The 13643-nt window shown below is 43.1% G+C and overlaps 1 protein-coding gene across 1 annotated transcript in view; it reads right to left on the minus strand.

The window, feature by feature from the left end:
* LOC144510434 (ankyrin repeat and fibronectin type-III domain-containing protein 1-like) overlaps positions 1-13643 on the minus strand; it is an 878059-nt gene that overhangs the window by 829708 nt on the left and 34708 nt on the right. Inside the window, exon 2 of the mRNA XM_078239881.1 lies at positions 11461-11530. Within this exon, the coding sequence (XP_078096007.1) occupies positions 11461-11477 (17 nt within the window). The 5' untranslated portion in view covers positions 11478-11530. The remainder of the gene's footprint in view (positions 1-11460; positions 11531-13643) is intronic.

Raw genomic sequence — 13643 nt, forward strand, 5'->3', positions numbered from 1 at the left:
GATGCTATCGATGGCACTGCTTTATCCTTTTTCAGTAGTCCCAGCAACAGCTTGTGATCGGTAACTATCACAAATTTCCAGCCATATAGATGTTGGTGAAATTTCTTCACTACAAATATTTCTCCTAGACCTTCTTTTTCAATACGGGTGTACCTTCTTTCTGCTATTACCAGGGTCCTGGTGGCATAAGGTATTGGCCATTCCTCTCCATTGTGCCATCTATGTGCTAAAATGGCCCCAATGCCATATGGAGATGGACCACAGGTGAATATTAACTCTTTTCTGGGGTCGTAATGTGCTAAGACATTCGCCGATGACAGCTGTTGTTTTATTTCCTTAAAAGCAAGGTCTTGAAGGGCGGACCATTCACAACCATTTTTAAACAATTGATGTATGGGAGCCAAGATGGAGGTTGTGGTGAACCATTGTTGGTTCCCACCAGGTAGTGCTGAGCCATGGTCTGGCCAGTACTATGAGTCTGTAGATATGTTACTGTTGGGGTTAGGGTTGGGCTGTTCTACCTGTTAATATAGTCCTATGGTACACCCCAGTTGGCTCCGCCTCCTGGGAGAGGTATAAAGGTCACTGCTCTGCCTGGTGACCCTTTAGTCTGGGATCGTATACTGTATATAGTAGCTCTGTTATTGTTGGCAATAAAAGCCTTTATTTCCCGAGTACATCCAGCCTCTCGTGTGTTATATCGCGCATCAGAGGTCAACACAGGTGTGGCCGTATCCGTGGTCAGGGAAGCAGCGTTCAGCAAAATTCGTACTGGACTCCAACCCTTATCCTTAATCAAGATCCAATATCAATGGAACTCATTCCACAAAATCAATCAGGCCACCCGACTCAGCAGCATCACCAAGTCAATGGATAACACATTCTGCCACCTAACCATCCAGATATTATTCTGGGGTTAAAAACTGCTGATGCATCACCCGGCAGCATTCTATTTATTTTAATCAAGCTGGAACAAGAAAACTGTTAAACATGTAACAACTGATCCTCTCTTAACTGCTAATACCTTTTTTAAAAACTTCTTTATTTTACAAAATTTATCCAGTTGTTTACCCAGTTCCACATTGAGCCCAGCGTTCTGATATAATTTAGTATTATTAGTAGCCTCTTGAGCATGATTTTAGCAAAGAATTGTTCAAAGTCCAAACTAATTTTGTTTTAAGAAATTCCAATGTAGTTAATGGGACCTGGTTAGACCCAATGGGGTGAATTTCTCAGTAGATCTGCTGATTATCCATCAGATGATGCATCAGAAATGCTAGAAAAACCAGAGAAGCACCACAGAAATTCACCTCCCCAAAAAATAAATGGCATTGAAGAACATCCTTTAGTTTAATGCTTTCTGAAAGATCCATCTACATAATCCCACTTCCTTGTCCTTTCACATACTCTTTTAATTTTTCTTTCAAATATTTATCCACTGCTAAATATAGATTCTAGTCTGTCAGCTTGAGTCTCTTCAGCTAACTGCATGAAATCAAGGCCCATGCTTTTCAGATCAAGGTACACTAAGCAAAGCATTTATACAGACATTTCAAACAAAAATATATTTTTTATATATTGACAATGGAATAATTATTTTGGCAAGAGTTAGTGCACAATCTAATCACAAACTCAAACTGATGTTCAGTTTATTTTTAGAGCTAGCTGATGGGTTTTTACTGGTAGCTATTGCTGGCAATTCATATTTGATTCATAGTTTATTTTATTTTGACAAGTAATGATTCTGATTGCTGCTTATAATTAAATTTGATATGTTGCTTAGCTGTCTAGCTGTAGTTTGCTGACTTTTATAAATATGAAATCTAAGCCAATCAAGTGCAAATGTGATGAACAGCAAGGTGTGCACAAATGAATTATTTTTGTAGTAGATAAGACAGATAAAGAAATGACAGCTCAGCCATTCAATTAGAATACAACTGGTCTGTACCTCAGCTCACTCTTTTACCCCATATCCCTTATCTAACAAAAATCTACTTTCTTAAACTTGAAGCTGTTTCTTTGTGTGGTCAGGGTCGAGATAGGGTTCTCTGGGACTTGTCTAGTCTCCCAAAGTAAGCTGCTCAAGACTGTAGTTGGTTAAAGCATTACTCTTTGTTTGCAGCTACTCTATACATATTAGGACCTCGACAAGAGGTTGGAACATATGTTCCCTCCAGACCGCTGTTAGTCAATCATGTGATGTTACATCATCATTACATCAGCATCATGTGGTTCTGTTAACCCTTTATTCAACATTGCCCTCCCCCCCAACCTCTAGCTACCAAGTCTTTATCCCAATTATATATATCCTCTTACATATTCCCCATAAACACACTGACTTCACAGGTTTAGTCTCTGAGATGCCTTGACCAATCTCCCTGAGCTCGTTCAAATCCTTCTGAAGTGAAGAACATTATGCATTGTCAATTCCATCAGTATGTGTCTTCCTCCGGGGTGGCTGTAAAGCCTTGACTTGTTTCTTCTTTATCTTCATCAAAATTTGTACGAGTCATAAGCCAAAGTTTCTACTGGCTTTCTTTCCAAGGATATTAAGGCATTGGGGTTTCTTCTTAAATTACCCTGGTCTGTCTCAATCCGGTTTGATCTCAGTTGTGGAGTTCTTTTGATTATTATGCCTTTATCAGTTAGTCTCGTACCCATGTTCTCTCCCCAGGTTTCAGCACTAATAATTCACAATCTCTGTGCTTGAAGCTAAAGTTATCAGTCTGCTTGCTTCTCTGCTTTTCCTCATGCTGTTGTGCCCTCTCGTGGTCGTTCAAGGTAATATTTAGTTTCAGTTGCAGAGCTGGAAGTTGTGTTCCCAATCGCCTTCATGAACAACTCATGATGGTGAGAAACTACTTTGTAACGGTAACATTCAGTAAGAGCTAAATTAAGATCTTTATTCTTCTTCATCACATCTTTGATGTTTCATACACTCTCAGCTTCTCCATTTACCTGAGGATAACAAGGTGAGCTAGTTATGTGAATGAATCTGTACTGCTTCACAAAATTTTAGAATAAGTCATTAGCAAATTGTGGGCCATTGTCTGACACCACAATATTTGGAATGCCATGTGTTATATAAATTTTCTTTAGTGACAAAATGACTACTTCCACCATGGTGCTGTGTAGTTGGTTCATTTCATGGTGCTTCTGACATGTCTGCTTTTTGCCTTAACCAAGGTTTGTCCCTACCTGTGGTTGACTCGGCACTCAACTGCACTCACCCCTTCCCGTCCCTCCCAGAACAATGAAAGAGCTCCCTTGACCTGACTTTCCACCCCACCAGCCTCCACATTCAAAGGATCATCTTCCGCCATTTCCACCAACTCCAACATGATGCTACCACGGTGAAACACATTTTCCCCTCACCTCCCCCATCAGCATTCTGCAGGTACTACTCCCTCCGTGACACCATGGTCCACTTCTCCATCACACCCAACTTCCCTTCCCCATCCCACAGCACCATCCCTTGAAATTTGATTTGATTTATTATTGTCACATGTATTAACATAGTGAAAAGTATTGTTTCTTGCGCACTATACAGACAAAACATACCGTTCACAGAGAAGGAAACGAGAGAGTGCAGAATATAGTGTTACAGTCATAGCCAGGGTATTGAGAAAGATCAACTTAATGCAAGGAAGTCCATTCAAAAGTCTGACAGCAGCAGGGAAGAAGCTGTTCTTGAGTCGGTTGGTACGTGACCTCAGACTTTTGTATCTTTTTTTCCCTCGAAGGAAGAGGGTGGAAGAGAGAATGTCCGGGGTAATTATGCTGGCTGGTGTGCCAAGGCAGCGGGAAGTGTAGACAGAGTCAATGGATGGGATGGCTGGTTTGCTTGATGGATTGGGCTACATTCACAACCTTTTGTAGTTCCTTGCGGTCTTGGGCAGAGCCGGAACCATACCAAGCTGTGATACAACCAGAAAAAATGCTTTCTGTGGTGCATCTGTAAAAGATGGTGAGACTCGTAGCTGACATGTCAAATTTCCTTAGTCTTCTGAGAAAGTAGAGGCGTTGGTGGGCTTTTTTAACTGTAGTGTCAGCATGGGGGGGACCAGGACAGGTTGTTGGTGATCTGGACACATAAAAAGTTGAAGCTCTCGATCCTTTCTACTTCGTCCCCATTGATGTAGACAGGGGCATGTTCTCCTTAACGCTTCCTGAAGTCAATGACAATCTCCTTTGTTTCATTGACATTGAGGGAGAGATTATTGTTACTGCACCAGTTCACCAGATTCTCTATCTCATTCCTGTACTGTGTCTCATCATTGTTTGAGATCTGACCCACTACAGTGGTGTAGTCAGCAAATTTGAAAATCGAATTGGAGGGGAATTTGGCCGCACAATCATAAGTGTATAAGGAGTATAGTAGGGGGCTGAGACCACAGCCTTGTGGGGCACCAGTGTTGAGGATGATCGTGGAGGAGGTTTTGTTGCCTATCCTTACTAATTGTGGTCTGCGAGTTAGGAAGTTCAGGATCCAGACACAGAGGGAGGTGCCGAGGCCCAGGCCACAGAGTTTGGAGATGAGTTTCGTGGGAATAATAGTGTTGAAGGCTGAGCTGTAGTCAATAAATAGGAGTCTGACATAGGTCTGACACCCATCCCTTTACCTCCTCCTCCCCCACCATTCAAGGCTCCAAACACTCCTTTCAGGTTCATCAGTGTTTCACTTGCACTTCTTTCAACTTGGTCTTTTGTATTCGCTGCACCCAATATGGTCTCGTCCACATAGGGGAGACTAAACACAGACTGGGTGACATCTGTGTGAAACACCTTCATTCAGTCTGCAAACATGACTCGAACATTCGTGTTGCTTGCCATTTTAATTCAGCACCTTGCTCTCATGCCCACATATCTGTCCTTGGACTGCTGCAATGCTCCAGTGAAGTCCAGTGCAGGCAGCACCTCATCTTCCGTTTAGGCACATTGCAGCCCTCAGGCCTCAACATTGAGTTCAACAACTTTAGACTGTGACCTTTCTCCTCCATTTTAAACCCCTTTTTAAAAAATATCCTGTTTATGATGGCGTGGGGATCAATAGATCTCCCCATTGAGCCTCGTAGAGTCCGAGTTCCCCTATTAAGCAAGTAGAGGCTCACCCAATAAGGAAGGAGCAGTGAGAGGATTAAAACCAATTGAATCTACTCAGGCTGACAGTCAAAGGACTCTAAGTTTGACCAGTGCACTGTAGCTACAGAAGTGGTACATTATTCACGTTGTAAATGAATGTGCATGCGTTATTTTATTCAGACTAACAATACTGAGGGGGACAAGAAGCAGAAAGTCGTCCTGTTGATGGCATGCGAGGTCCCAACCTTCAGTGTAATAAAACCTTGACCTACCCGGATGCCCCTGACTCCAGAAACTTTGGTTGAAGGCTATTATGACCTGAACCCTTCCATAATACTCCAGTGATACCATTTTAACATGGCAGGGTGAACCCCTGGGGAACCTGTCACCAAATTTCCAACCAAGCAACGAAAATATTTGGGAACTCTTAAATAGGAGAGTATGGGGGAGGTAGTGGAAACAGATACGAAAGTGCATTTTAAGGGGCGTCTTGACAAATACACGAATAGGACGGGAATAGAGGGATATGGTCCCCGGAAGAGTAGGGGGTTTTAATTCGGTCGGGCAACATGGACAGTGCAGGCTTGGAGGGCTGAAGGGCCTGTTCCTATGCTGTAATTTTCTTTGTAACAAGATGAAGACTCATCAACTCCCTGCCTTGCTATTACTCTATCGGCAAAAGCTCTGATTACATACAACAATATACTGACCTGCTAATTTTGTTCTTTTTTGTGCAAACCAGAAGCGGTTCTTTATCTGGAATACCTTTTTCTCCAGCTATCCAAATGCTGAGCTTGTTGTCAGCCTTCAGTGCTCCAGAATGGTTCTGGGAGGGGTAGCGTCAATTCCATGCTTGTTCCAAGCCCTGGAATTGTTACTGCTTATTGCTTTGGGAATGTGCTCACTGTTATCTGGTCTCTGCATCCGTGCCTCAGTTTGCATCTGCTGCACCCACGATGCTCCACCTTTTGGCGAGTTTTGAATCTATTCCTTTTGTCCTTCTTTCAAGGATCTCTTGGCTTGTCAAGTCTGTAACTGCTTCTTAAAGTTTTATTGGTCTTTTACTTGCTGTCCACTGCCACCATATTTTGTCATGTGTCATGTGTCTAGACGGGGTTCTTTGGGGCTCGTCTATTGTCCCAAAATAAGCTGCTCGAATTGTAGTTTGCTAAAGCAATCACACTTTATTTACAGCTACTTTATACTAATAGGACCTCTGCACAAGTTTGGAACTTCTGCTTCCTCATGAGATGTTACATGAAGAAGCTTGTTCAGGTAATTCAGGCATACGATATAAGAGGAAATGCAGTAGCATGAGGAGAAAGCTGGTTGATAGGCAGGAAACAAGGATCCCAGTTAAGTCCTAGTTTAAAATGCTGGATAGATAGATTGGGGGATACATTTATCATGTGTACACAGCAGTTTTTAAATGCAACAAACTAGGTTTTATTCCTAACCAGTCCATATAAGGTTTGTCTACGTAAACAGTAATACCTCTCGGGGTTGTGTGTATCTCTGCTGGAGAAATTAGCGACCTTATTAAAATGTTACATAACTCTTTCTTCAGGACTCACCCACCTCCTGAAGGTGCTGTCTCCCACTGAGTTCCCATCTCATGATATCTTGCAACCCAATACACTTCATCCAAGTGACCATCATTGATGACTTCATGTCTTTTCTCTCTTGGGGTCCATGTTCCACCAAGGGTTAATGAAAAATCAGGAACCCCAATTGATTGTCTACTCAGCCTTAGCACAGAAGCATTGGAACCAATTCTAAAACCCTATTGTCATCTTGCTGCAATTAGTAGAGACTGAGAATCAAATTGGTATCTTTCCTGTTTTGTATTGTACTACACTGGTCAATCCAGTTAAAAAGTAAATAATTCAAGGAGCTACAGAACAACAAAAACATTATATATGATGATATCATCTTTCCAAGTTAAAGCACAGTAATAAGTTGTAAAAGCTACTTAAACAATCCAAATTGCGTGTTTTTTGTTACGATCCTAATTGACGTTACTACTGGATGGGAAATCCCCAGAGTGGAACCCTGGCTCAAAAGACTGTAACTTTTACATTTTTTTAGAAAAATAGATGAACAGAGTCACAGGCCTGCCAATTAGCTTTTAATAACAGAAAAAAATGTATTAAGCATGGAAAGTTTGACTACAACACAATACTCATTCAATTATCTTCACAAATATACACAGACTTTAAAAGCACAGGTTACAAAATATATCTTAGGCAGTAATGTTTTCAGTCCCTGTAAACCACAAGGCAAACTGGGGTCAGACACAAACCACTTTGAAACCAAGTGACAGATGCCACCCAATCACACTTCTATGGATTTCTTCTCAAAGCCCTCCCAAAGTGATCATGAGTGTTTCAAAACGCCACTCTCGAAAAGGTCCGCCTTTCAAAACAACACTTTCTCTCAGCTGTTCCTCTTCCACTTCCAGGATTTCAAATTCTCCTTTCAGTATTCCCCCACTTTGAATTGCCATGTGTGTTCAAGCTTCCACACAATCTCTCAGGTACTCAGATGCACAAATAGAATACTATTGCTGCACAGGCTGTACGAAGGTCACCAACCTTAAGATTACTTCAGATATCTGCCTTTTCTCTAGCCAACTTCAGTGAACTATACCTTGTTCAATTTCTGGTCCCATCCTGTTACTTCAATCTTCCTGGAACTTCTCTTTCCATTCCCTGGTTTCTAAAACTCTGTTCTTTAATTTCTAGGACTTGTTTTCTTGCCCATTACTCCATTTTTCTGCATCTGCTTCTGGCAGCACTGTGAGCACTGCCTTCTCTCTCATTGCCTCATTCCAACTGCTTTGAGTCTACTTAAAACTAAACTCAAAAATCCTTCCCAATCTAAAGTTGGTCCCTGGTTGCTCAGCAACAGCCTATTCCTCCTTTACACTTGTTTGCTTTTCATGTCATAGCTCAATAGACATGGTTTGAAAGGAAACCAATACTTCCATACATGCAAACACTTTTGTTTAACATTAATCTAATTAGAGTTTTACCCTTTCTTACATAGACACACTACATTAAGCTCATTTAAAACTATCCATTATTTCTAATATTCAACAAGACAAAATAAATCGTTCATAGCTCCCTCTGCTTCCTGACATTCTATACTTTGATTAATGATACTGGTTATTTTGGCACATAAAATAGTTAGTTAGAAGTGTTCCACCATGTATTACTTGTACAGAATAATGAAAACTTAACTGAACACGAGTGTGAACTTGCTTGTGTAATCTGATCAATCCAAACTTGGAGAAAGTCAGCAGAGGGACAAAATCATTTGTAAACACTCCCACATGTCCTCAAAGAAATAAGTGAATTACACACAAGACTTTATCATATCTCAAAGTGTTTCACAATCAATAAATTATTTTCTGTAGGTAAACACAGCCACAGTGAAAAATAATCAGTAAATGAGAATACTAACATGTAAGGACAGAAAGCCGCACACTTTTAAGGACTTGGACTGCTCCCTACCTGGTTATCCTGTATTTGCTGCACCCATGCAATTCAATCGAAAAATCTTATTAATTTGGGTGTGTTGATTGAGGACAGAACGTAAGCCAGAACACAGGTTGGCAGAGCTCCCTGGTCTTCTTAAAATAATCTTTTACATTCAGCTGAATGTCCAAAACAAGCCGAATTGCACTTGAAATACGTCACCTTCAATAATTACAGCTGAGCCATTTCATTGGGGTCTTACACAGGTACTTAATTTCACAGTCCTACTTTTCCATTAGGAGGTGTGTATATAAGGCTACATTGTTGTTACCCATTGAGTCTGGCCCATGCTTCCCACGTCTGCTGGAAATGTGAAGATCATGGAACTACATCTTAACTCTACAACTTAGCATCTTGAGACGCTGATACTAGGGCCAGGATTCTCCCAAAACAAAACTAAATGCCCAACGGGCGGGAAAACAGGAGAATTTCCTGTCCATTTTTTGGGTGTATTTACCTGAACGAATCTCCAACACTGTGCAATGCAGAGTGCCTTAGACTGATTCACGCTAAAAAGTAGGGGCAGGGCTTCATCCCGCTGGAGAGGGAGGCAGCAAAGTGCTGAGCATGCCGCTGCACATGCGCCAATCGGTCAGTGCATAGATTGGCGCATGCACACTGGCCCCTCCATTGTCTGCCTCCGATCACTGGCCTTCCCCGGAACCCGCTCCCCCAAACACTGGCCTTCCAACCACCACCCCCGCCATTCAATTGCTAGCCTAACGGACATCCCCTCCCCCAGCCAGCCCTCCCTCCTCCACCAATCCACGTGCAGAGTGGCACCAGGTCCTCCCCACCACCACCGATTGCTCCCCGCAATAGTCTCCATCCCCCATTATGCCCAACACCCCTTTGGCCCTGTCCAGTACCCAGTTGGCAGTGCCAAGGTGCCCAATGGGCAGCGCCAGTGTGCCCCTTGGGCAGTGCTAGTGTGGCACTGCTGAAGGGGCACCTCCCCTTGCCCCCAACCTCCCAGGGGGGTCCTCAATGGCCTCTGTCCCCCCCCAGCGGGGTGGGGACACCTGTTATTGTTAGTGGGGAGCAGTTGAAAACCCTGCTAGTGGGCACAACGCTCAGCGGTGGGGGGAGATGCTAGCAAGCCCAGAGAATACCATCCCAGGCCAGGAATCATATGGAAGTGTTAATTTCCATATGATAATCAGCTCTGCACCGATTTCCGGCACAGAGCTGATTGCGCTAAAAAAAAACACCTCGGAGACTCGTGACCAGCCAGATGCTGCTCGAGCAGGGAGAATCCCAGCCTAGATGTCCAATCTCAGCCAGAATATCAGTAGAAACCCTATGCTTGGCCTAAGTTAGGAAAGTCAAAAAAATCAAACACGGTTCTTGAACCTGACGACTATCCAGTGACCTCTGCTGCAATTGTTCACATGTGAAGCTCAGTTGTGATGCATGCCATGATGGCTAGAAGTCAGTTGGAAGCATTTAAATGAGGCCAAGGAGTTTAAATATCCCAAGCCTCACTTTTAGACCATTAAGGTGAGTTTGACTCTCACCACTGCTCAAATGCATGAAACACAGATAAAATCTAAGTTTGTGATTATTTTCTTTCATGGGTTACAAATTAGTGCAGACAAAAAAAAAGTCTGACTGACATTCATGAACCATCCAATTGAGCAACAAAGAGTGTTCACATTCCAATTGGCATGGAAGATGGGCTCAAGGGTGGATGCTTTGGACAACAAATGCTCAGGTGTCGGTGAGGGGTGTGCTGATTGGAGGTCATGTGATGAAAGCTCTCAGATGAAATTAGAGTTGGCAACCCTAATACCAGCAGAAACCCTATGACTGACCTAAGTTAGGAAAGTCAAAAAATCAAGCATGGTTGAGTTGACAACCCTAAAACCATGAATTCAGCATCAAGTCTGAGATGATGATGCCACAAGCATGGTGTCAAATTGGTACACTTACCATGGTATCTTTGATATTCTACGTTTGCTGCATCACTCGTTAAAATAATGAAAATCACAACATTCACAACTCTGAATGATATAAAAGTCTAACATTATTATTGACATAAGGCGTAATTCCATGAACATATGTTCCTAATTTCAGGGAACACAGTAGAAAAATTGTGACTCATCTGCTGTTGGGCTGTTTTTCTTTTAAGATTCGCTCTCAGGACTTGGGCAACACTGGCAGACCATAGTTACCGCCCATCCCAAATTGCAAGAAATCATGTGGGACATTCTCTGAACCATTTCAGTCCTTATGATGAAAAGTCTCACAATGCTGTTAGGTAGTAAGTTTGGAACTTTAGCAATAACTAAGGAACTACAGTATATGTACAAGTCAGAATGATTCATGACATGAAAGGAACTTTAGAGGTAATAACATTCACTTAACATTGGTCGCATGAGCGTAGTTTCCCCAGTACGATCATAGCATTATCTTCGCAGATCATTCCCAACTAATTCCATTTCAAGACACGGGGTAAATGCAATGCTTAGCATGATAATACATTATATAGATCAAGAAGGCTCCAGATCTGATCCTTGACCAGTGGTGAGCAGCAAGGCATTAAAATTGGCTACTATGTCCAAGATTTCCCACGAACAAAAAACATGACAATTGTCAAGCTCAAACAGGAAGAAAAGCTGCTAGGGAGTGAAATACATAAGGGCGGCCATTGCTCTTGAACCGCACCATCTAGAATCAATGTGTCTCAGAGAGCTGGAGAATAGAACAGTGAAAACTGGCAAAAGAACCAAAGGCTTTATCTCTTCCCCAGAAAATAAATACGGCTTTCCTCCATATTTACATCACAGATTTCTGACACAGTGCAAATTTATTAAACGATGTATTAGTTGTACTCTACCCTTTCAGAAGGTCCATGCTGATGCTGCTCGGTGAGGTCCAGTACTTCAAGACAATGTGCGAAGAGCTGCCTATAAAAAAAAACAATTTGAATGAGATTTTGAAGATTGGTGGAGGGACAGAGGAACTGAAGGTGCAGTTTCCCTACAAAATACAATTACATACATAACAGTTAATTGAAGTTCTAATGAAACGTTATCATCCTGAAATATTGGGTGCAATTTTCTGACCTCGCTGCACCCGGCACATATCGCGCCAATCCTGGAAAATAGCGTGCAGGCCCAAAAATCAACTTCGCGCACAGTGCCAAACAGTTTCAATTGCCCCGGTCCCTTTCTAATGACGTGAAGCGGACCATTCCCAGAAAGAGTGCAAGGCCAATTAGCATATTTAAAGTAGCATTTAATTATGCATAGCCCATTCTACACCAGATTTTCCCAGCTCCCATGATCTTCCGACCATCGGGCATGGGGTGAGAACAGCGAGAAATGAGAGGCTATGATGAGGTGGGCTATGACGGGGGGTGGTCATCCTGGGGGGAATTGTGCAGGGGGAAAAATCATGAAGGGGGGGGATGATGAGTGCGCATGTCAGGGTTCAGGCAGGGAAATCCATCGGGAAGGCTTCAATGTCCTGACCCCAGTGATCTGTGTCAGGGAGAGATTGGGGAGACATGCCGCCGACGAAGGGAGGGAGTCTCAATGTCAGTGTGGGTTTAAGGGGGTTTGCCAGCACACTTGTAAGATCAGAGCACTCTTACGAAACAGTGCTCAAGCACTCTGCAGCCGGGCTCACTGGCATGTTTAGGCCCTGACCACCCTCCAACCCCGCTCCCCCATTATGACACTTTCGGGGGGAAATTCTGCCCATTAACCCTGTTTCTCTCTCCACAGATGCTGCCAGGTCTGCTGGGTATTTCCAGCATTTTCTATGTTTATTTATATTTACCATAACACTTAGGTTATGTATTTTGTTTATTATTCAATAGTTTATCCAATGGACCTAATGGGTAAAAGCATAGCTTGCTTCAACAGCAAGTCATACAGACTATAAGGTCCCATAAACAACCATGAGGCAAAAGACCAATAATCTTACCAAGGTCACTGTTATGTCACCATCACCTTTTATTTACTACATGCTCATTACTACATTTATTCTACATGGGCGGCACGGTGGCACAGTGGTTAGCACTGCTGCCTCACAGCGCCAGGGACCAGGTTCAATTCCCGGCTTGGGTCGCTATCTGTGTGGAGTTTGCACATTCTCCCCGTGTCTGCATGGGTTTCTTCCAGGTGCTCCAGTTTCCTCCCACATTCTGAAAGACGTGCTGGTTAGGTGCATTGACTCAAACAGGCACCGGACTGTGGCGACTAGAGGAATTTCACAGTAACTTCATTGCAGTGTTAATGTAAGCCTTACTTGTGACTAATAAATAAATTTTAACTTTAATATAGTATCGACTGCCAGCCTGAGTGGAACCAGCTGGATTTAAACCATGCCCCCCCCTTGCTCCTTCCCTATTGGGTGAAAATCCATTCAATTAATAGGGGAGCTTGTATTCTACAAGGCCAACAGGGAGATCTATTGAAAGATATCTCCTGTAGCCATCATAACATCCTTCTCCCTCAAGTCCATTTCTTCCCCAACAACTACACCATTGGTGGTGGAGGGCTTTTCTGCCGCTAAGCGATCGGCCTGGGGACAATTGGAGGCAAGACCAGATCAGAGGGCATGAAATGGGTTGGAGGCCTTCGTTTCCAAAGGGAGCATCATAAAGCCACTGACAGTGGTTCTTCCCGAGGTCTTGGTTCAGTATAGTGCCAGTCTCCTCTTCTTCCATCTTGGAATCTGTGTTCGTGTCACCCGGAGTGTCAGGCGTAAGGTTGACTTTTAGTTGTGGCTCGACGCTGGCCATCCCAATGGCTGTAATCAGGCATGCACGGGCACAGGTTCCCTACTCCTGAGATGGTCCAGGTGCTTCCTGATAATTTTGCCCTGCACCTGGACCTTATAGGACATGGCCACTTTTTTTCCATTATGATCTCGGGACCCAACTGAGGCCAACTCGGTCGCCAGCTTTGAATGTTCTTTCTGTCCTTGCAGAATCATTGTTCTTCTTGTGATTCTCTTGTTGGGACACCACCCTCCCCGTCAGGTTTGGGAACAGGAGACTCAATCCTGTCC

This window comes from Mustelus asterias, chromosome 23 (genome assembly GCF_964213995.1).
Source record: "Mustelus asterias chromosome 23, sMusAst1.hap1.1, whole genome shotgun sequence".
Classification (NCBI taxonomy): Eukaryota; Metazoa; Chordata; class Chondrichthyes; order Carcharhiniformes; family Triakidae; genus Mustelus; species Mustelus asterias.